At 40.5% G+C, this 25,335-nt stretch overlaps 1 protein-coding gene across 4 annotated transcripts; it reads left to right on the top strand.

Annotated features, from left to right (window-relative positions):
• Positions 1–3,043: 3,043 nt before the first annotated feature.
• g2e3 (G2/M-phase specific E3 ubiquitin protein ligase) lies at positions 3,044–17,946 on the top strand. 4 transcript variants are annotated; one of them, XM_071365559.1, is made up of 16 exons: positions 3,044–3,168; positions 5,440–5,529; positions 5,656–5,753; positions 5,975–6,055; positions 6,143–6,206; positions 6,597–6,721; positions 8,824–8,992; positions 9,257–9,363; positions 9,540–9,656; positions 9,757–9,881; positions 10,033–10,144; positions 10,498–10,799; positions 11,862–12,043; positions 13,013–13,185; positions 16,858–17,069; positions 17,255–17,946. In XM_071365559.1, the coding sequence occupies exons 4-16, from the start codon at positions 6,012–6,014 to the stop codon at positions 17,500–17,502; spliced, it is 1,980 nt and encodes a 659-aa protein (XP_071221660.1). In that variant the 5' UTR covers positions 3,044–3,168; positions 5,440–5,529; positions 5,656–5,753; positions 5,975–6,011; the 3' UTR covers positions 17,503–17,946. The 4 variants fall into 4 exon arrangements, with proteins under 4 accessions (XP_071221660.1, XP_071221663.1, XP_071221659.1 ...); XM_071365562.1 differs by lacking the exon at positions 6,143–6,206 and having other exon boundaries at positions 5,975–6,076; positions 16,991–17,069; XM_071365558.1 differs by lacking the exon at positions 6,143–6,206 and having other exon boundaries at positions 5,975–6,076.
• Positions 17,947–25,335: the final 7,389 nt, after the last annotated feature.

Genomic DNA, 25,335 nt, shown 5'->3' with positions numbered 1-25,335 from the left:
TGTCATGTGCCTTTTACTGAGGAGTGGCTTCCGTCTGGCCACTACCATAAAGGCCTGATTGGTGGAGTGCTGCAGAGATGGTTGTCCTTCTGGAAGGTTCTCCCATCTCAACAGAGGAACTCTGGATCTCTGTCAGAGTGACCATCGGGGTCTTGGTCACCTCCCTGATCAAGGCCCTTCTCCACGGATTGCTCAGTCTGGCTGGGTGGTCAGCTCTAGGAAGAGTCTTGGTTTTTTCCAAACTTCTTCCATTTAAGAATGATGGAGGCCACTGTGTTCTTGGGGACCTTCATTGCTGCAGAAGTGTTTTGGTACCCTTCCCCAGATCTGTGCCTCGACAGAATCTGGTCTCGGAGCTCTACGGACAATTCCTTCGACCTCGTGGCTTGGTTTTTTCTCTGACATGCACTGTCAACTGTGGGACCTTACATAGACAGGTGTGTGCCATTCCAAATCATGTCCAATCAATTGAATTTACCACAGGTAGACTCCAATCAAGTTGTAGAATCATCTCAAGGATGATCAACGGAAACAGGATGCACCGGAGCTCAATTTCAAGTCTCATAGCAAAGGATTTGATTACTTATGCAAATAAGGTGTCTGTTTTTTAATTTGATATATTTGCAAAAATTTTGAAAACCTGTTTTTGCTTTGTCATTATGGGGTGTTGTTTGTAGATTGATGAGAACAAAAATAATTTAATCAATTTTAGAATAAGGCTGTAACGTAACAAAATGTGAAAAAAGGGAAGGGGTCTGAATACTTTTCGAATGCACTGTATCCCGATCCATGAATCCATTGTCAACATGACAAAGACAATTTATAAGGAAGAGACCTTTTTTTCACTATTGTTTTTCATGTCAATGTACTGCACTTTGTTTTTGTTGAAGGTGAGGTTGGTTGAGACAATTACATTGATGGAAGCTACAATCTGCGACCCACATAACTAACTACAGCTCCCTAGTTTGTTGACACAAACATGTATTTCTGTGTCAGGTCAGAAATATACATGTGTTGATGTGTGATCTGATGTGTGGTTTCGACTAACTATTTTGCCATTGTTATGTATATTCATAGTCAAATTAGCCTGTCTTATAGACACTTCTGCACATTAGTTGCACATGGTGTGAACAATGTAGCTCCTGTTATTATACCTATCAAAATGCTGAACAGTATTACAGTACCAGGTAAGCATATTCATCTGTGTAAATCTGTGTCTATCATAGAAAATCTATTGAATCCTCCAAACAAAAGAGAAACTGTAACATTCCAGCACACAACAAACCAACTCCTTCCTCTCCGCAGGCAGCATTGTATTTTGTCAGTCCAATACAACAAAATGGTATTTTCATATGAAAAGGTGTTTTTCAAATGAGACAGAAGCTAGTGAAAAGGCACAGGAAGCTAACAGGACAGATGTGTAATTATACTATTTTTACTGCCAGGAGCTGAGATGTGAGAGGGGAATTAGCATCACACCTGTGTATAATTGGCTAAATTAGCTTGTATAACGCCAGCTCTGAATAGTGGTGGACTTCAGGGGGAGGAGGTGTGTGGTGTTGGAAATCTAGGTTGTTGTTTAGACTCCCTTAGGAAACTTGTCAGGGGAGGAGAGGAATAGTCTGTAATCTTGGAGCTCATGGCAAAGGAACACTTGTGTGTCTTCACAGTGCTGTTGACAAACACAAGGTAAATCAGGTAGTTCAGATAGCCGTACAGTACTGCTTTTATTACAGTGCAGAGAAAACTTGTGTGGCTATTTAGTTTATAAACTCCACTTGTGTTGCGTTTAAGATGCATACATTGAGTCTCATTACAATGTGCCGTGCCTCCTTGCCCAATGAAATTACATCAGACTATCCATAGTCCTCCTGTAGGATTCTCATGTATTCATGGCATATCGATGAAATCCAGGATAAACTGAAGAAGTGACAGGGAGGGAATATCATTGTAGTATTATTTTATATTAGAATGGGATTTATTTACTTTACATATGGTGGTGCTATGAGCCTGATGATGGCATATCATAGCTCTCCGTTGCTCATGACAGCTGGTCGTTCCTCTGTTCTGAGACTAGTGTCTGGGCAGATGTTGTCCACATATGTTTCATGTGGTCTTCACGCAAGCTAGGGTACCCAAAGAACAAGATTGCTGGTGGCCAGCTGGGAATGGGACATGAAAGGGAAACTTTAGTGAACAGTGCTGCAGTATGGATATGTCTATGACTTTTATCTGCATAGTGTGCAATTTTCTTTATATACTGTATGCCATGATTAACATGTCAAACATCCAAAAATACGGACCTTGACACTTTCAAAAGCCTGAAAAAAGGAAAAATTAAAAGGAATTGATTGTCTATTAGCGCCATCTAACGGTGAGTCGCTGCAATGATACCAAAATATTATCATTTCTTTGTCCAACAGATGCAGAACATAGCCTAGTGTACATACAATTAATTTAATGATGAAGAAGTTATGGAGCTCTATAAAGCAATGTATTTTTTTAAAGCATAGGGAATTTTGATTTTATGTAACTTGATGCACGTTTTTGTGATTTAATCATATGCTCGAATTGAGTGTGAGTGACATTTTCCTTGACATTCGCAACTCACCATTCATTTTTCATAATACAACAGTACTGGTATTTCAGACAAATAAAATATATCCGAATAAGACAAAAAAGATCTGAGTATGTCTATGAATCAAGCATACTAAGAACATTTTATATGCTAGATAGAAAGACATATCAGTCGGTTGTTTATTTATTTACCCATGTATTGCAGAGGAAAGCCCATAAAATTGTCAGAGACTGCAGTCACCGAAGTTATAGACTGTTTTCTCTGCTACCGCACGGCAAGCAAAAACCAGAGCGTCAAGTCTAGGACCGAAAGGTTCTTCAACAGCTTCTACCCACAAGCCATAAAACTGCTGAATAATTCATAAAATCGCCACCGGAATGTAGTTGACTTTTAATTGTCTTTTTCAGATGGTCTTTTATTTTGAAAAGCGTTTGACAATTCTACCGGAATAAACTTTGACTCCTCCTATTTCCGAATGTTTCGGTTCGGTTTGAAATTTAAACACGAAAGTAAGAACTTGAAGAGCGACGAGGGAAAATTTAAAATATTGGAAAGCTGACAATTTTGATTAAGATAGAAATCGAGTAAAAGTAAGATGCACGTTTACAAGACACGAATATACTCAATTTGTAATGTAGCTAGTTGGCTAGAGTTTTGCTATGCACGTCTAATTTAGTTTACAAATTTGATAACGTTAGCTTGTTAGCTTGCTAACGTTAGCCTATGGTATATGCATTTTTTTTTGCATGAACTAGCTAGAATGTACAGCCAAAGTTAGCTAAATAACGAAGACGAGAGAGTAATTGGGTCATTCCACGAATTCTTAAATCTCGTTGCTACATGTATAATACAGATACCATTTGAGGAAGCCTATAAAATTAGAGTTTAATCTAGTTAATTTAACTGTTAGCTAAATGTGCATACGTTAACTACCTAGCTACATACCCATAGCTCTAGGGTGTATTCATTAATTTGGTTACAAAGCGTTTCTGAATACCTGAATTTGTCCAATAGAAACGATTTTAGTTGCTGTTAAAACAATGACTCTCTCTCTATATATATATATATATATATATAACACACACATATATATATATATATGTGTGTGTGTGTGTGTGTGTATATATATATATATATATATATATATATATATATATATATATATGTGTGTATATATATATATGTGTGTGTGTATATATATGTGTGTGTATATATATATGTGTGTGTATATATATGTGTGTGTGTGTATATATATGTGTGTGTATATATATATGTATGTGTATATATATATATGTGTGTGTATGTATATATATATATGTGTGTGTATGTATATATATATATATGTGTGTGTGTGTGTGTATATATATTGTGTGTATTTATGTGTATATATATGTATGTATATACGAGTGTGTATATATACGTATATGTACATAAGTTAATATGTATGTGTGTATATATGTACATATGTATGTGTGTGTATATATGTATATACAGTTGAAGTCAGAAGTTTACATACACTACATACACTCAACTCAGTTTTTCACAAGTCCTGACATTTAATCCTAGTAAAAATTCTCTTTCTTAGGTCAGTTAGGATCACCACTTTATTTTAAGAATGTGAAATGTCAGAATAATAATAGAGAGAATGATTTATTTCAGCTTTTATTTCTTTCATCACATTCCCAGTGGGTCAGAAGTTTACATACACTCAATTAGTATTTGGTATCATTGCCTTTAAATTGTTTAACTTGGGTCAAATGTTCGGGTAGCCTTCCACAAGCTTCCCACAATAAGTTGGGTGAATTTTGGCCCATTCCTCCTGACAGAGCTGGTGTAACTGAGTCAGGTTTGTAGGCCTCCTTGCTCGCACACACTTTTTCATTTCTGGCCACAAATTTTCGATAGGATTGAGGTCAGGGCTTTGTGATGGCCACTCCAATACCTTGAATTTGTTGTCCTTAAGCTATTTTGCCACAACTTTGGAAGTATGCTTGGGGTCATTGTCCATTTGTAAGACCCATTTGCGACCAAACTTTAACTTCCTGACTGATGTCTTGAGATGTTGCTTCAATATATCCACATAATTGTCCATGTTCATGAAGCCATCTATTTTGTATGTAAACTTCTGACCCACTGGAATTGTGATACAGTGAATTATAAGTGAAATAATCTGTCTGTAAACAATTGTTGGAAAAATTACTTGTGTCATGCACAAAGTAGATGTCCTAACCGAATTGCCAAAACTATAGTTTGTTAACAAGAAATTTGTGGAGTGGTTGAAAAACGAATTTTAATAACTCCAACCTAAGTGTATGTAAACTTCCGACATAACCTGAAAGGCCGCTCGGCAAGGAAGAAGCAACTGCTCCAAAACCGCCATAAAAAAGCCAGACTACGGTTTGCAACTGCACATGGGGACAAAGATTGTACTTTTTGGAGAAATGTTCTCTGGTCTGATGAAACACAAATAGAGCTGTTTGGCCATAATGACCATCGTTATGTTTGGAGGGAAAATGGGGAGGCTTGTAAGCCGAAAAACACCATCCCAACCGTGAAGCACGGGGGTGGCAGCCTCATGTTGTGGGGGTGCTTTGCTGCAGGAGGCAGCACTGGTGCACTTCACAAAATAGAAAATTATGTGGATATATTGAAGCAACATGAAGACATCAGTCAGGAAGTTCAGGGTCCTGTTGGTTCCAGACTTGGTGACTGGAACCAACAGTCTTTGACCATTTGTATTGCCTTCCTCTGACACTGCCTGGTATAGAGGTCCTGAATGGCAGAGAGCTCGGCCCCAGTGTGTATTTGACAGTCTAGTATCTTGAAAGTTCTGTAATACAGCTATGACATTCATTTTTCAGGCAATTTCCACGTGAAGAATTACGTTTCGGTCTGACTATTGAAAATGAAGAGGAGGATTCAAAGATCTGAGCAGGAATACTCAATAGACTGTGAGTGATCAGTATGAAGGCCATTATGTTGTTGTAGTATAACATTTTGATGACAATGGTGAACGAACACACGCGCATGATCAAACCACCCTAGCAGAAAGTTATGGTACCTCTCTCTATTTTAAGGTTGTGCACTTTGTAAACTCAATGAAAATTGTCCGGACAAATATGGCGAGAAGATCACACTTAAGTCACATGAACTCACTGTGCACTACTTTTGCCTGGTAAGAGAGAGAGAGAGTGTGTGTTTGTGTGTGTATGTGTATGTTAGAATTACTCATTGTTAAAATATTTGAATATGGCCTAGCTTGAACCAAAATATTTTCTCATTGTGGAATATCATTATTCAAACAGTAGCAATCTATTTGTTTTATTGTTCAGTTGTTTACTAAAGGAAGCTTAAATGTACAGAATGTTTTCGGTGTCTGATTTTTTTATATTCCAGCTGATGTCAAGTGGAGTGTATCAGCGTGGCAAGGAAAATGAAGGCATCTATGGCTTCTTGGTGGATGATATTAAACAGGAGGTCAGCAGATCCTACAGACTAGTAAGTCAGTGTGTTCATTCATGTTGAGTGAGTATTTATATAGCCTACTTTACTGTTTCTTTATAGGCTAGGTACCATTCACCCTCTTCAGCTGAGCAGGTACTTTGACGCTTGCTGCCATAGAGATACGGTACAAAACACACACACACATATGTTCTATTTAAATCTGTGCTTGCCATGGCCCGCATGGTCTCCGAGCTGTTTCAGTAGAATAGAGTTTTACAGAGTGGCTTGACACACCAGGTAGAGGTCAGGAGCTTGATCACTCACCGAGCAGAAATGCTGCTCACCCCTGCTGAGAGACCACTGAAAGTAGTGAAGTCTGTACAAGTTGTTTAGTATGGTGTACGTTTGTATCACGGTTTGCCTAATCCTAAAGTGTTTGTCCACTCCAAGCCTAAGTAGCACTTTTATCACAAGAAACGTTCTGTACATATTTTAGATTTAGCCTTCAATAGTTTCTGGTTGCTTGGATTCTTGTTCAAAAACATTTTAGCTTTCTGTGTACCTTGTGTTTTAGAAGTGTGCAGTCTGCAAGAAGAACGGTGCCTCAGTTGGGTGCTACATCAAAAGCTGCCGGAAAATGGTCCATTTTCCATGTGGCAAACAACACCAATTCATCTTTCAATTCACAGACCCATTTCCGTAAGTGACCATGATTATATTTTACCAGTATGTTTTGTGTCTAGAGATTCTAAACATAATCCATAGCAGCCATGGCAAATGTAGTAACAAGGGGAGAATTCTGCTCAATTCTTGTTTTTGAGATTAGAAATATGGTTAAGTATGCTTAACCTTTACCGAACCTCAACCCCGTATCCGGGATCACCCCCCACCCCCCACACACTGATTAGCATAGATAGCATAGCTTCAGAAGTAGATAGTAGCATCTAAATATCATTAAATCACAAGTCCAAGACACCAGATGAAAGATACAGATCTTGTGAATAAAGCCACCATTTCAGATTTTTAAAATGTTTTACAGGGAAGACAAAATATGTAAATCTATTAGCTAAACACGTTAGCAAAATACACCACTATTCTAACTCCATCAGTTTCTTACTCCTTCAGGTGCTATCACCAATTCGGCTCAACTAAGATATTGATATCCACTAACCAAGAAAAAACCTCTTCAGATGACAGTCTGATAACATATTCATGGTATAGGATAGTTTTTGTTAGAAAAAAGTGCATATTTCAGGTAGAAATCACAGTTTACAATTGCACCGACCATCGCAAATCGACTAGAATTACTAGATAGAGCAACGTGTATGACCAATTTACTCATCATAAAACATTTCATAAGAATAGACAAAGCATAGCAATGGAAAGACCCAGATCTTGTGATTCCAGACAATATTTCAGATTTTCTAAGCGTTTTACAGCGAAAACACAATAAATCGATAAGTTAGCATACTACATGTGAAAACGTTACCAGAGCATCGATTCCAGCCAAAGAGCGCTATAACGTAATCACCGCCAAAAGATATTAATTTTTTCACTAACCTTCTCAGAATTCTTCCGATGACACTCCTGTAACATCATTTTACAACATACATATACAGTTTGTTCGAAAAGGTGCATATTTAGCCATACAAAACCGTGGTTACACAATGAAAATACTAGGAAATCAAGCCTCAATATGTCTGACGTCATCTATCAGAGTGATCTAGTTTAATTAAAAGCTAATCATATACTTGACTAAAAAATACAGGGTTGACAGGAATCGAAAGACAAATTAGTTCTTAATGCAACCGCTGATTTACATTTTTAAAATTATCCTTACTTTTCAATACAGGGTTGGCCAAGTGAAGCTATACAAAACAAAATGGCGATGTATGCGTTTAAAATATTTCGACAGAAACACGGTTTATCATATTAAATATTGCTTACTTTGAGCTGATCTTCCATCATATTCTTGGGCAATGTATCCTTTCTATGTTATAAACGTCTTTTGGTCGATAGATGTCCTCTGTCCTTCGAAATGTCCACTAACAACGACCGAGACCGCGAAACGTTCCCAAAGCTAGAAAGTGCACGACAAAGAAATTCCTCAGAATCGCACTAAACGGATATAAATTGCTATAAAACGGTTTAAATTAACTACCTTATGATGTTTCTAAGTCCTATATCGAATTAAATTACAGACGGATACATTTCAAGTTGATAACCGAGCCTGTGAAAATGGCGTCCGGAGGTCCCATCCTGCGTAAGGGCTTGCGTCGAAAGGGGGGCTACTCTCACTCCTTGGTGTTTTATAACCTCTGAGAGCTACCTAGAAGGCCCATTCCACTTCTCATTGGTTACTGACATCCAGGGGAAGGCGGGTGCAGTTCGTGTCGTGCCATAGGATAGACAGAGACCTTAAAAACTGATCTGAAACCAGAGCTTCGCTCTCAGACCTTTCACTGTCTGTCATGGATTTCGCTGTAGAAATTTTTCTGGGTCACCCACAGACATAATTTCAACGTTGTATGAAACTAGAAGGTGTTTTCTATCCAATATAATTAATAATATGCATATTGTACGAGCAAGAATTGAGTACTAGGCAGTTTAATTTGGAGACGACAAAATGCTAATTCGGAACAGCACCCCCTGTAGTCGCAAGAAGTTAAGCTGTATGGTTAAGCTTCATTCAAAAAAATGGTTAAGTCATATTGGTCTTCATCAGAATGAAATCCGCACTCTTATCTCACAGAAACAGAAACGTTGCTTAATGCTTTGGTGCACTGCTTGTTTTTCCCCAGCTCCTACTGCAAGGATCACAGTCCCACCCAGTCGTTGCCAGTCTCGTCCTGTGTCAGTGAGCCCCTGTCTTGCTCAGTGTGTCTGGACCCCATAGAGGCCGTCCTCTCCTACTCCGTCCTCAAGTGTCCTGCCTGCCATGGCAGCTGGTTTCACAGAGACTGTGTACAGGTACTTACATCCAAACTAGCAGTGACCCTCTTGAGCAAATGTGTGAACACATTATTTATAAGCAACTTCATACAGAAGGTGTTGTAACAGGGCTTTACATAATGTGTTATAACCCTTATTCCAACCTCTATCTAGCATCACATTGGCATATAAGTGATTTGTGAAGCATCTATGGCGGTCTTACAGAGAGTTTATGAATGCTTCATAAAACCGTTAATTGTGACTGCATGCAGTCTCTTATCTATTTTCTATCTATTCCACCAGAACCAGGCTCACAGTGCTGCCATGTTCTTCTTCAGATGCACTCTGTGCAACAACAAGGACATGTTCCAGCAGGAGATGCTCCGGATGGGAATCCACATACCAGAGAGGTATTAGTCACCTTCTAGAACATTATTCATCACTGTCCTGTGCCTTTTCCAGGGTCTACAGTATGTGTGATGTGTGGGGGGGGGTGTTGATAGCAGAGCAGAAGACTCATTTCTATTTTATTAGTGTTGTGGCATTATGAGTTTTAGCTAAACTATTCTGTATCTGTGTGCCATAGAGATGCAGCCTGGGAGCTGGAAGAAAATGCCTATGGAGAGTTACTGCAGGTGTACCAACACTGTGATGCCAACAAATGTCTCTCCCGCAGTGGTCGGACAACCTCTTCACGCACTGGGTAAGCTCTACTGTAGTGTGGGTATGGCTGAAATGGTTGACTGGCAAAAATGTGTTTATTACTCAAATAAATTTGAGTCTCATGTCTTTTTGGTTTTCAGATTGTTTCAAATATTGCGTTGCATGCTCTGTGGCTCAAGAGGTACCCACCGAAAGTGTGCTTCCCTCAACGCTTTTGAGACTGACTGGGCTTGTGAGGACTGTGCAGCAGCTGTAGATACAACAGGTAGTCTATTTGCCGTACTGTGTTTGTTTTGGTCTAACTGGACGTGAAGTTATGACCAGACCAGTTATAATAGGAATGAAGAACTGATTTTTATTATGGTGTGTATGAAGTCTCTACATCTCTGTTATAATCAGTCTTCTTTTTTGTTTAGCTTCACTACCCAGACACACTGACTCTCCACAGCCCGCTGGGCAGAGAAGAAGCAGGTCTTCTAAAAGGAGTCTTATCCTGACCCCTCGCCAATCACCCATAGTCTGTAAAAGGTACTGTACATTATTGTCTTCAGACAAAAATCCAATGGCGCCCTTCAGTCAGGGGCTGGTCTATTGATAGTGCTGTCGGCCCTGGACCACACATTGTCCCTGGAGGCATGGGTTCAAATCCCGACTGCGCCATTTTCCATTCTATGTCCCTCTCTCCATATCTCAATAACTACTTATTCACGGTATCTATCAATAAAAACAAAATGCGTACAAATAATAATTATTATTATTATTGGCGACACAGACAAAGTCCAGATGTTTTCCAGGGCAATTGTTTAGTCTTTCCTTAAATGCTGTGCTAAGAACACATCAGCCATATTGGAGATAAACAGATTGTTTTTAATGATGGGCAGGCCATCGTTGTCGGGAAGCTCTGCTAAAGAGATCCTACAGGAGCTTGCCAGTCAGATATCACAGCACCACCCATCCATGCCAGTGGTGGTGAGTGGGAACAAGGTCCTGGAGGCTGCCATGGAGCTAGTGAAGACGAGCGACTTCAAGCCGTCCCATGCCCTGGCGGTGAGATTTACAAGCAGCAAGCACATTTCCAGCCCCGGCAACACCCGACGCTTCCTCAGCCTCCTGGTGCAGCAGCTGCAAAATACCGTCTTTGAAGGTCCCGATGGTGCCAAGAACCTGACCCTCGACGCACAAGGTAGGTCAATAACCCCCCCCCCCGTACAAAACACGCTCCAGCTCTCTATCATAAACTCACACTACCACCATCCCTTGCTGAGTCTGGGGTCATAAACTCACATTCGTAGTTACGTTTTGGTCGTGCTGAGCGATTAGTACTTTTTGTGTTCGATTATAAAAAATTGTCACAGATTTTGGTTTCGATTATTGGGATTGAATGCTGTAACAACACAGAATATAACAATTAATAAAGTCCCATGATGGTAGTGACTGCCCTTTACTACACGCCACTTAATGACCATTTATTCACTTTACTTTAATAAATTATTTCAGTTGTGTATTTTACATTTGTTGTATTTGATTACTTTATTATTTAATTCCAAGTCATCTTATCTCTATAAAGCTGCATATGCTGTCTGACAAAATCACTATTTTGTAATTCTTCAAAGTAAATAAAGCATACTTTTGACTGCTGAATACCAACTATCAATCACTTAGATTTTGTATTTTCAGATGGAGAAACCTCTCGAAGCAACAGCTGCTCTCTATATCCACTCACAATCTCTTTCTCTCTGTGTTACTGTAATAGCTTTATTAGGATCTGTCTGTGTTACTGTAATATCTATACTAAGATCTGTCTGTGTTACTGTAATATCGATCGTGCATTTTTCCATCTCTTCTGTAGCAGGCGTAAAAGAAACACAGACCGGACAAGTAGATGCGCAATGGATTATGGTCATTGTTTTTTTAATTACCACGTTTTATGCGCTAAACTATGTAGAATATTGGCCTGTTGGAAACTACAACTCCCTACTACATCGCCCAGTTCAGGCTGGATCTGATTTATCTCTAGAGAAACTGTACCATGTGCGCATTGATCTCACACCAAAAACAATTGGGAAAAAATGATTGAACCGACGTCGGTCAATTAGTTGTTTAAAAACAAAAAATGAACTGAAAATGTGGTTAATCTCTCAGCAATACATTTTGGGGTTACATTGTTATCAAACACGGGGGATGTGGTTTCTATAGGTTCTCAGCTTCTATGTATTGTCTCATTTCTATGTCCTGTTTTTTCTAGCTCTGAGGGAGGATGTCTACTTTGACGTAGGGTGTCTGCTGTCCCTGAGTCTGATCCACGGGGGACCTCCTCTGGGCTTCTTCTCCAGGGCTCTATACCAGCACCTGTTCAACTTCCCCAGGGATACTCCTCTCACTGTGGAGGACATGGGCAACACTGGATTCACAGACAAAGTCAAGAAGGTACATCTTTTACCATGTCTCTTTTTTCTCTTAGATGCTGAATAGATTCTAGATAGATTATTTTTAAATGTTGGGCAGTCGCACTTCTCCCCCCAAAAAGAGTTAATTGGATAGGACAGATAGAGGAAAGATTAAGATACCGCTGCTGCAGTATATGACCGCTGGACCACCCTATGGCTACCTATTCATTGCTAAATCATTGCCACTCAAAAAATATAAAAAATGTTCAGTGTAAACTTAAACGACTAAAACCAAATATGAAGTATGTAGAAAACATAATGAACCTAATACATTTTTAAATAAGATAATCTTTGAGAACTAATAATCGACAAATTACAAACTAGACAGTCAGGCAGAATAAAAAATTCCCTAAATATCATGGTTTGACATGGATCTTGTTATAATGTTTGAGTCACTCAGATTGCATAAGAACACAACATATGCCATTTCAAAATGTGTTGAATTGCAGGAAACTAGCTTTAAAACCATAGTCTTCTCTCCACCCTGTGGCAAAATGTGTAGAATTGCAGGAAATTGTCTTTAAAACAGCAACATTTTGTCTCTGCGGCCAAGCGGACGGCCTATAAAATGTTCAGTCGGATACCATACCATTGGCCACAGCCACTACCACACACCCATCATGCCCACCACCTAAGCCCCGTTTTGATCCAGAAAAACCTCTGGCGTGACAAGTTACAATGTGTATTTGTAGCGCTTGATGCATTGAGTCTTGGGCGTTTTTCAATGAGGTAAATGCAGATGGGCAACGCCATGCTTCAGCATATTTATTTAAAGCAGCTATGCTGCATCAGTTGGATTACAGGTTATATTATACATTTTTCTTGGAGTAGAATGTCCTTTAAAAATGTCAACAGAAGTGACCTTCTCACAGCCATTCTCACAGAAAGAAAGAAATCCTAGGGGAAACACTGGAAGGCTTTAACTCATTTGCCAACTCTTTTGCTTCAGATTCAGGAATCTAGATCCTTGGAGGAATTGAGAGAGGCAATGCAGTCAGCTTCAGAATACCTGGAAGTGGCTGGGTGCATGAGACCAGTTGACAGCCTTTCTGACAAAGACACACTTGTTGAAGATATTGTGAGCTTCCACCTAATCACAAGAATGCAGTTACCCTTCCAAAGGTTCGTATGTCGATGTTTTTACGAGTACCTTTTTGACCGTTTCACCTAGTGATGCAACGATATGACATTTTTGGCCGATACCGATATCCAATATTTTCCTTGGCAAAAAAAACAATACCGAAAACCGATATATTAAAAAAAATTATAATCATTATTTTAATCATTATAGTACAGTTAAATAGTTAACACACACACATGGACGCAGCGGTCTAAGGCACTGCATCTCAGTGCAAGAGGCGTCACTACAGTCCCTGGTTTGAATCCAGGCTGTGTCACATCTGACCGTAATTGGGAGTCCCAAAGGGCGGCGCACAATTGGCCCAGCTTTGTCCGGGTTTGGCCTGGGTAGGCCGTCATTGTAAATAAGAATTTGTTCTTAACTGACTTGCCTAGTTAAATAAAGGTTACACACACACACCACACTGACCAAAAAGTTATTTTGTTGGCATTTACGTACACTACTGTTCAAAAGTTTGGGGTCACTTTTGAAAGAAAAACACCTTTTCTGTCTATTAAACTAACATCAAATTGATCAGAAATACAGTGTAGACATTGTTAATGTTGTAAATAACTATTGTAGCTGAAAACTGTTGTTTTGATTAAAGAAACAATAAAACTGGTCTTTAGACTAGTTGAGCATCTGGCGCATCAGCATTTGTGGGTTCGATTACAGGGTCAAAATGGCTAGAAACAAAGAACTTTCTTCTGAAACTCATCAGTCTATTCTTGTTCTGAGAAATGAAGGCTATTCCATGCGAGAAATTGTCAAGAAACTGAAGATCTCTTACAACGCTGTGTACTACTCCCTTCACAGAACAGCGCAAACTGGCTAACCAGAATAGAAAGAGGAGTGGGAGGCCCCGGTGCACAACTGAGCAGGAGATGGGCTTCTAGGCAGTGTTGCAAAGAAAAAGCCATATCTCAGACTGGCCAATAAAATGACTGCTAGATCCACACAGCAGACATTGTGGGCTAGGTTAGAAATGCTGTGTTGCAAATGTAACGCAACATTTTACTTGCCGTCATTACGTCATGTTACATAGGTATGCACGTCAGCTTTGACATCAGCGTTGAACTAGACATCAGACCAATACCAATGTTGGCATTTTTAGCTAATATCAGCTGATTCCGATATGTTCACCTATATTTCATGCATCCCTAGTTTCACCATTTCTCAATTTGTTTTTATTGTTTCTCAAACATACAGTACCAGTCAAAAGTTTGGACACACCTACTCATTCCAGGGTTTTTCTTTATTTTTACTATTTTCTACATTGTAGAATAATAGTGAAGACATCTAAACTATGAAATAACACATATGGAATCATGTAGTAACCAAAAAAGTATTAAACAAATCAAAATATATTTTATATTTGAGATTCTTCAAAGTAGCCACTGTCCTGGTAATTCTAATCAAAGGGAAGAGAGACTGCAGATTATTTTAAACAACACTTTATTATAAGATTTGCAAAATGGAGAATCAACCATCCACTCAACAGTGCATAGTTAAAAGCTCAATGAACACAGTTGTCCCTCTCATTTTATAGAAAGTGCCTCATGGATGTCATTAGGTGAATGCACCAATTTGTAAGTCGCTCTGGATAAGAGCGTCTGCTAAATGACTTAAATGTAAATGTATATGACAGTTAGCAGATGTGTAGAAAATGGACGGAACATATATGCATATCATAGCTTCTGGGCCTGGGTAACAAGCAGTTTACTCTGGGCACCTTATTCATCCAAGTTACTCAATACTGCCCCCCTTTCCCAAAGAAGTTAAAGCAAGGCCCCTGAATTCTTGTGTATTTTCTGCACTATGCAATGATATTGGCAAAGACCATGTAAGGCTTTTACAACATACAGAAGTGCGCTGGTTATCAAAGGGCAAACTATTGACATGTTTTTTTTAAATTGAGAGACGAGCTTAAAGTTTTCTTTACTTTTCAGTTCTGCCCACAAATTTTCTATGGGATTGAGGTCAGCGCTTTGTGATGGCCACTCCAATACCTTGACTTTGTCCTTAAGCTATCTTGCCACAACTTTGGAAGTATGCTTGGGGTCATTGTCCATTTCTAAGACCCATTTGCGACCATGCTTTAACTTCCTGACTGATGTCTTGAGATGTTGCTTCAATATATCCACATAATTTTCCATGCTCATGATGCCATCTATTTTGTGAAGTGCACCAGTCCCTCCTGCAGCAAAGCACCCCCAGAACATGATGCTTCCACCCCCGTGCTTCACAGTTAGGATGGTGTTCTTCGGCTTGCAGGCCTCCCCCTTTTTCCTCCAAACATAACGATGGTCATTATGGCCAAACAATTCTATTTTTGTTTCAACAGACCAGAGGACATTTCTCCAAAAAGTACGATCTTTGTCCCCATGTGCAGTTGCAAACCGTAGTGTGGCTTTTTTATGGTGGGTTTGGAGCAGTGTCTTCTTCCTTGCTGAGCGGCCTTTCAGGTTATGTCGATATAGGACTCGTTTTACTGTTGATATAGATACTTTTGTACCTGTTTCCTTTTCCGTTTTGTTAACTATATGTTAAAGGTCCAATGCAGCCATTTCTGGGTAACAATTAAGTACCTTACATGCTGACCAGACCGGACATGTCACGTGCGCGAGCGTTGCAAAATAAATGTAGAAATCCATGCTATTCAATTATTGCACCCACACTGCTCGTGCGCGCCAACGAGCGTCTGCGATGCCAAGGGCTAAAATTGAACTCCTTTCTATTTCTGACGCAGATCGCGCTGCAAGTCCTGCCTCTCCCATCTCCTCATTGGTTTAAAGAAGCAGGTACCCACATGCCATCTACTCATTGGTTATACCCACGTGGGTGATTGAAAGACAAAATGTTTTGCCGGTTGTCGTGGTAAAAGTGTAGATGCCAATCACCATATAAGTTCAAAGATGAAAAAGCCTGGAAGGAGGAGAGATGACTAGAAATTATTCGGTTGCCCATTTTATGTGTGGATTAATTGTCGGAGTAGAGGACCTTGTGCATTTCAGGTAAAATAACTCAATGTTTATATCCCAGGACAAATTAGCTAGCAACAGCAAGCTAGCTTAATAGGACAAATTAGTTAGCAAGTGCAAGCTAACTAGCTAAATTGCCATACATGTTTAATGCTTTTCGACCTGTCCCCAAATTAATGTCATTGGTTCAGAGTTAGTTTTGATATTTTAACCTGCGTGTCGTGATCGGTGTAGGGGGACAAAATAAATGTATGCATGATGGCGCACGCGTGCAGCCGGTTTGGGTTCCGTGTTACTTGTTTTCAATTAAAATGGTAAAAAATAAACCAAAATAGCTTCTTAGCAAAGAGCAATTTCTCAAGCAAGAGTTTTGCTAGAACTGTCTGGTACTGGTCTTGTCGGGAGTGGAAAATGTAAAACTAGCTGTTATTGGCAGAGAGGTTTGAACTTTTTCTTATTGGTTGATTAACTAATTTACCGCTTGGTGATGTCACCAGGCAGGCCAAAACTGGCTGAGATTTCAGGCGGTCTTTTCAAACAGCTCTTACACTAAAAGGGCATTATCATAATTTTCACAGTATTATTCCAACCTCATAGTGTGGATGGATATATATATATATAACTCAGGAAGATCACAATTTGGATTTTACTGGGCCTTTAACTATATTTTGTTGAACCTTTTTGTGTTTTTAGGTTCTGTGAAGGTTTGAAAACCCTTGGTGTGTTTGACCAGGTCCAGATGTTTCCGGGGGCCTTTGTTAGTCTGTTCTGTTCCTCTCCTGACAAGCTGACTGCTGAGACCATGTCTGCCCTCTTCACTGTTAAGTTTTCAGAACAGGAAGAGACCACAGGGAAGGAGAGTGCTGTGGTCACCTTCTGGAGACACTACCTAGTGGAGTGTGAAGGTACTTTGACCTCCAATGACTGATTGATTGATATATGTGATTAAAAATACACACTCAAAGGCCATTCAGACAGTGTACACTACTATTACAAGTCTATTCAGTAAAACTAACACAAGCACATGAATGTCCCTGTCTATCTCCATATATTACCCATCCTCACCAGTCTCTCTGTTCACTGGTTACAGTTGGCAGATGTGCAACATCGCTAGAGGACGTGCTCATCTATGCCACATCCGCTGATGTGGTGCCAGCCATAGGGTTCAGCCCCAACCCCACCGTATCCTTCCTCAACCCCCTGGACCCTGCCGGGGCCTTTCCCAAGAGCCAACCCAGCTCTAACCACCTGGTGCTGCCTGTGGTGCCATCCTACCAAGTCTTTAAGAAGAATATGGAGTATGCAGTGTGCCAGCTCACAGTGATGCAGGCCATTTGATCACAGACCGTCTTGTTCTATATGAACACAGCTTTAACAGACTATTACTGAACTTGAGGGACATGTTTCATTTGGATTTTGGACTTCAATTAAAAAGGGGTCACCTCATAGACTTTTATAGAAGATTTAGGTAGGGTATGTCCATCATGACAGATATTAATTTCCCATTATAGGCTTCAGCTGTTGACTTTCAGGAACAATTTTACACTAATAATTCAGACGGCTCATGATAGGTGCTACATTTGTTTGAATGGTAATGTTTGTTGCTTCATTTGGGATTCTTAGATTTATTTTATGTTGTACATATTGAAGTGAATCAATGTTTTCTGTAAAGTTAATTATGCTACAGTTGATGTTTTTGTGATTGTTTTAGCTTCTTGTGTTGGCTTTGTATTTTATATTTTTAGTAACTTTACTCATGCCAAATAAAATGTTTGCATGTTATATACTTGGGGGGAAAATCTCAACCATCACAGCAGTATTCAGAATGTATTGGGGCATGCTGAATCTACTGATATGCACTTATAATTTTGCAGTGAAATATCCTAGTGAGGGGTTTGGAAACTATTTGAATCAAGCAGACCAGTGATGTGATATTTATATATATACACACAAAAAATCCAAGAGTAAAGCGGGGCTACTCGTCATCGAAAGTTGTGGTAGCAACGCCCACAGGTACAGTAGATATTTAGGAGACTTAAAGAAGTGGTGTCCAATTGGTAGTTACAGTCTTGTCTCAACGCTGCAACTCCCATACGGACTCCAAAACGCACCCGACTGCAGTGTGCAATTCAGGGCCAGGCTCAATCAAATCAAATTTATTTATATAGCCCTTCGTACATCAGCTGATATCTCAAAGTGCTGTACAGAAACCCAGCCTAAAACCCCAAACAGCAAGCAATGCAGGTGTAGAAGCACGGTGGCTAGGAAAAACTCCATAGAAAGGCCAAAACCTAGGAAGAAGCCTGGTTCCTCTCTAGGTTATGAGGGTGGCCAGTCCTCTTCTGGCTGTGCCGGGTGGAGATTATAACAGAACATGGCCAAGATGTTCAAATGTTCATAAATGACCAGCATGGTCAAATAATAATCACAGTAGTTGTCGAGGGTGCAGCAAGTCAGCACCTCAGGAGTAAATATCAGTTGGCTTTTCATAGCCGATCATTAAGAGTATCTCTACCGCTCCTGCAGTCTCTAGAGAGTTGAAAACAGCAGGTTTGGGACAGGTAGCACGTCCGGTGAACAGGTCAGGGTTCCATAGCTGCAGGCAGAACAGTTGAAACTGGAGCAGCAGCACGGCCAGGTGGACTGGGGACAGCAAGGAGTCATCATGCCAGGTCGTCCTGAGGCATGGTCCTAGGGCTCAGGTCCTCCGAGAGAATTAGAGAGCGCATACTTAAATTCACACAGGACACCGGATAAGATAGAAGTACTACAGATATAACAAACTGACCCTAGCCCCCCGACACAAACTACTGCAGCATAAATACTGGAGGCTGAGACAGGAGGGGTCAGGAGAAACTGTGGCCCCATCCGATGATACCCCCGGACAGGGCCAAACAGGAAGGATATAACCCCACCCACTTTGCCAAAGCACAGCCCCCACACCACTAGAGGGGTATCTTCAACCACCAACTTACCATCCAGAGACAAGGCCGAGTATCAGCTCTGCAGATTCTGTTGTGAGGAGGCAGAGTCATTAGATCATTTATTTTGGTATTGTCCATATGTAGCTCGTTTTTGGTCACAGGTCCAGGAATGGCTGAAGAATTGCAACATTTGCCTAGAACTAACGCTACAGATAGCAATACTGGGGGATTTGAAAAGCCATAGTCAATCAATCAATAATATAATAATTATTTTAGCAAAAATGTTTATTTTTAATTTACAATCTGTAGAAGCTATGAGAATAGGAAGGTTCAAATCTTTTGTGAAGCATCACAGCACAGTTGAAAAATATATGGCAAATAAAAATCCGAAATGGATGATGTTGGAAGATAGATGGGAAGGGTTGAGTGGAACTGAAGGGTGGGACTAATAACAAGATAAACAATGTAGGGCATACGGGATCTGTGAAATGTGTATAGGTGCGGAGCTTTTGTGAAATAGCACAGTTACAAGTGGAAATAAAATTGGATGGACAACAGAAATAGAGGAAGGACTAAGAACAAACAAGAGAGAACTATTATAAAGTAGACTGTGTCTGTAAAATAGGTATAAGATGTATAAATTGAAGGTAAAAGCAGAAGTGTTTATTAGTTTACTCCAATTGGGGGAGCGGTGGTAGGGTTGCGGGGAATAATAATAAAGGTATATTCTTTAAAAAAGTATGTATGTCTATATAGGTATGTGTATGTATATATGTGTATATGTATGCATGCGTGTATGGATATATATATTTACCCCAAAAAATATGGGGGATTGGAAATGATGCAGACAATTACATTGGAAGCAACATTCTTTCCGCAATATTAAGCTGATCCACCCCTAGAAAAAAATAATAATAATAAAATAAAGGCCGAGTATAGCCCACAAAGATCTCCGCCACGGCACAACCCAAGGGGGGGCGCCAACCCACTCAAGTGACGCACCCCTCCTAGGGACGGCATGAAAGAGCACCAGTAAGCCAGTGACTCAGCCCCTGTAATAGGGTTAGAGGTAGAGAATCCAATTGAAGAGAGGGGAACCGGCCAGGCAGAGAGCAAGGGCGGTTCGTTGCTCTAGAGCCTTTCCGTTCACCTTCACACTCCTGGGTCAGACTACACTCAATCATATGACCCACTGAAGAGTCTTCAGTAAAGACTTAAAAGTTGAGACCGAGTCTGCGTCTCTCACATGGGTAGGCAGACCATTCCATAAAAATGGAGATCTATAGGAGAAAGCCCTGCCTCCAGCTGTTTGCTTAGAAATTCTAGGGACAATTAGGAGGCCTGCGTCTTGTGACCGTAGCGTACGTGTAGGTATGTACGGCAGGACCAACTCGGAAAGATAGGTAGGAGCAAACCCATGTAACGCTTTGTAGGTTAACAGTAAAACCTTGAAATGAGCCCTTGCCTTAACAGGAAGCCAGTGTAGGGAGGCTAGCACTGGAGTAATATGATCCAATTTTTTGGTTCTAGTCAGGATTCTAGCAGCCATATTTAGCACTAACTGAAGTTTATTTAGTGCTTTATCCAGGTAGCCGGAAAGTAGAGCATTGCAGTAGTCTAACCTAGAAGTAACAAAAGCATGGATTAATTTTTCTACATCATTTTTGGACAGAACATTTCAGATTTTTGCAATTTTACGTAGATGGAAAAAAGCTGTCCTTGAAACAGTCTTGATATGTTCGTCAAAAGAGAGATCAGGGTCCAGAGTAACGCCGAGGTCTTTCACAGTTTTATTTGAGACGACTTTACAACCATCAAGATTAATTGTCAGATTCAACAGAACATTTCTTTGTTTCTTGGGACCTAGAACAAGCATCTCTGTTTTGTCCGAGTTTAAAAGTAGAAAGTTTTCAGCCATCCACTTCCTTATGTCTGAAACACAGGCTTCTAGCGAGGGCAATTTTGAGGCTTCACCGTGTTTCATTGAAATGTACAGCTGTGTGTCATCCGCATAGCAGTGAAAGTTAACATTATGTTTTCGAATGACATCCCCAAGAGGTAAAATATATAGTGAAAACAATAGTGGTCCTAAAACGGAACCTTGAGGAACACCGAACTGTACAGTTGATTTGTCAGAGGACAAACCATTCACAGAGACAAACTGATATCTTTCCGACAGATAAGCTCTAAACCAGGCCAGAACTTGTCCGTGTAGACCAATTTGGGTTTCCAATCTCTCCAAAAGAATGTGGTGATCGATGGTATCAAAGGCAGCACTAAGGTCTAGTAGCACGAGGACAGATGCAGAGCCTCGGTCTGATGCCATTAAAAGGTAATTTACCACCTTCACAAGTGCAGTCTCAGTGCTATGATGGGGTCTAAAACCAGACTGAAGCATTTCGTATACATTGTTTGTCTTCAGGAAGGCAGTGAGTTGCTGCGCAACAGCTTTTTCATTTTTTTTTGAGAGGAATGGAAGATTCGATATAGGCCGATAGTTTTTTATATTTTCTGGGTCAAGGTTTGGCTTTTTCAAGAGAGGCTTTATTACTGCCACTTTTAGTGAGTTTGGTACACATCCGGTGGATAGAGAGCCGTTTATTATGTTCAACATAGGAGGGCCAAGCACATGAAGCAGCTCTTTAAGTAGTTTAGTTGAAATAGTGTCCAGTATGCAGCTTGAAGGTTTAGAGGCCATGATTATTTTCATCATTGTGTCAAGAGATATAGTACTAAAACACTTAAGTGTCTCTTGATCCTAGGTCCTGGCAGAGTTGTGCAAACTCAGGATAGCTGTGCTTTGGAGGAATACGCAGATTTAAAGAGGAGTCCATAATTTGCTTTCTAATGATCGTGATCTTTTCCTCAAAGAAGTTCATGAATTTATTACTGCTGAAGTGAAAGCCATCCTCACTTGGGGAATGCTGTTTTTTAGTTAGCTTTGCAACAGTATCAAAAATAAATGTTGGATTGTTCTTATTTTCCTCAATTAAGTTGGAAAAATAGGATGATCGAGCAGCAGTGAGGGCTCTTCGATACTGCACGGTACTGTCTTTCCAAGCTAGTCGGAAGACTTCCAGTTTGGTGTGGCGCCATTTCCGTTCCAATTTTCTGGAAGCTTGCTTCAGAGCTCGGGTAATTTCTGTATACCAGGGAGCTAGTTTCTTATGACAAATGTTTTTAGTTTTTAGGGGTGCAACTGCATCTAGGGTATTGCGCAAGGTTAAATTGAGTTCCTCAGTTAGGTGGTTAACTGATTTTTGTCCTCTGACGTCCTTGGGTAGGCAGAAGGAGTCTGGAAGGGCATCAAAGAATCTTTGTGTTGTCTGAGAATTTATAGCACGACTTTTGATGCTCCTTGGTTGGGGTCTGAGCAGATTATTTGTTGCGATTGCAAATGTAATAAAATGATGGTCCGATAGTCCAGGATTATGAGGAAAAACATTAAGATATACAACATTTATTCCATGGGACAAAACTAGGTCCAGAGTATCAATGTGGGCAGTCAAATGTTTGACCCCACCCACTTTTTTTCTTCCTTATATAATATACTGAATAGCCAGCATCTTACCATCAAAACAAACACCCCACAGTTGTTTGAGAAACCGTGCTTTGGTAGGCCCTGTGGTGAGAACAAGGTACAATTTTCAATAAAGGAATGACAATCAAATGGTACACTTCAGTGGAATAATTTAAAGGAATATCTAACCTGATCCAAGCTGTTTCTGTGAAAGTAAAGAAAAAGTACAATTCAACAGCTTTTTATACTTCAGCATGCATAACAGTTTGAACACAGTTGGAACTGAATTAGCCCAAGTATTTTTCACAACATGTATGGGTGTTTCTGGACCAGAAAATGTATTTGACTGCAACCACACCATTTCTAACATCAATGCACTCACATGCCAAAAATCTTTCCTTGAACATCATTTCAAAGCAATGTGTATGCTTTCTTCATAAATGTGTTTTGAAGTTTTTCTTATTTAACTTCAGTTTGCAGTGTGGACATGTTACAATTACTTTTTTTTCTTTCTTTTTTAACTTTCCATGCAGTTGGGACCAGCTGATTTCATGATTGTAAACTCAGCAAAAAAAGAAACGTCCCTTTTTCAGGACCCGGTCTTTAAAGAATTTGTAAAAATCCAAATAACTTCACAGATCTTCATTGTAAAGGGTTTATATACCGTTTCCCATGCTTGTTCAATGAACCATAAACAATTAATGAACATGCACCTGTGGAACGGTCATTAAGACACTAACAGCTTACAGACGGTAGGCAATTGTCACGCCCTGACCTTAGTTATCTTTGTTTTCTTTATTATTTTGGTTAGGTCAAGGTGTGACGAGGGTGGTATGTGTGTTTTGTCTTGTCTAGGGTATGTCTAAGTGTGTGTGTGTAATCTAGGCATTATGTAGGTCTATGGTGGCCTAGATTGGTTCCCAATCAGAAGCAGCTGTTTATCGTTGTCTCTGATTGGGGATCCTATTTAGGTTGCCATTTTCCAGTTTGGTTTGTGGGTTATTGTCTATGTGAAGTTGCATGTCTGCACTCATTGTTTATAGCGTTCACGTTCGTGGTGTATTTTGTTTGTTTAGTGTTCAGTCGTCTTCTATTAAAAATATGTATTCACATCACGCGCTTTGGTCTCCTCACTACGACGTTCGTGACAGCAATTAAGGTCACAGTTATGAAAACTTAGGACAATAAAGAGGCCTTTCTACTGACTCACCAAAAGAACACACCAAAAGAAAGATGCCCAGGGTCCCTGCGTGAACGTGCCTTAGGAATGCTGCAAGGAGGCATGAGGACAGCAGATGTGGCCAGGGCAATAATTGCAATGTCCGTACTATGAGACGCCTAGGACAGAGCTACAGGGAGACAGGACGGACAGCTGATCGTCCACAGTGGTTGACCACGTGTAACACCTGCACAGGATCGGTACATCCGAACATCACACCTGCGGGACAGGTACAGGATGGCAACAACTGCCTGAGTTACACCAGGAACGCACAATCCCTCCATCAGTGCTCAGACTGTCCGCAATAGGCTGAGAGAGGCTGGACTGAGGGCTTGTAGGCCTGTTGTAAGGCAGGTACTCACCAGACATCACTGGCAACAACGTCGCCTATGGGCACAAACCCACCGTCGCTGGACCAGACAGGACAGGCAAAAAGTGCTCTTCATTGACGAGTCGCGGTTTTGTCTCACCAGGGGTGATGGTCGGATATGCGTTTATCGTCGAAGGAATAAGCGTTACACTGAGGCCTGTACTCTGGAGCGAGATCGATTTGGAGGTGGAGGGTCCGTCATGGTCTGGGGCGGTGTGTCACAGCATCATCGGACTGAGCTTGTCGTCATTGCAGGAAATCTCAACACTGTGCGTTACAGGGAAGACATCCTTCTCCCTCATGTGGTACCCTTCCTGCAGGCTCATCCTGACATGACCCTCCAGCATGACAATGGCACCAGCCATACTGCTCGTTCTGTGCCTGATTTCCTGCAAGACAGGAATGTCAGTGTTCTGCCATGGCCAGTGAAGAGCCCGGATCTCAATCCCATTGAGCATGTCTGGGACCTGTTGGATCAGAGGGTGAGGGCTAGGGCCATTCCCCCCAGAAATGTCCGGAACTTGCAGGCGGTGGAAGAGTGGGGTAACATCTCGCAGCAAGAACTTGCAAATCTGGTTCAGTCCACGAGGAGGAGATGCACTGCAGTACTTAATGCAGCTGGTGGCCACACCACATACTAACTGTTACTTTTGACCCCCTCCCTTTGTTCAGGGACACATTATTCAATTTCCGTTAGTCACATGTCTGTGGAACTTGTTCAGTTTGTGTCAGTTGTTGAATCGTGTTATGTTCCTACAAATATTTACACGTTAAGTTTGCTGAAAATAAACGCAGTTGACAGTGAGAGGACATTTCTTTTTTTGCTGCGTTTGTATACTATTCGTAGACTTCCCTGCGTGTAACTAAGGGAATGGCATCAACGATACACATTTAGAGCCAGCCAAACACAACAAGGCATACATTGAACACAGAAAAACCAACGATCAAATCGATTACATAACTGTACATGTAAACCTAGGCTTACTGCTCAAGTAGGCAAATTTGATTTCCTCATTGTGAGCAATTAGCTAACTCATGTGCAGTTGGGTGCTAATTAACGCTATACTAACATCTGTGCGGTAGTTGGTCATATAAAATTATACCACCGCACTGGTATAACATGAATATTACAAAGTAC

The sequence above is a fragment of the Salvelinus alpinus genome, chromosome 25, assembly GCF_045679555.1.
Source record: "Salvelinus alpinus chromosome 25, SLU_Salpinus.1, whole genome shotgun sequence".
Classification (NCBI taxonomy): domain Eukaryota; kingdom Metazoa; phylum Chordata; class Actinopteri; order Salmoniformes; family Salmonidae; genus Salvelinus; species Salvelinus alpinus.
Note: the sequence above shows the minus strand (reverse complement) of the source record. Positions and strands in the feature narration are given on the sequence as shown.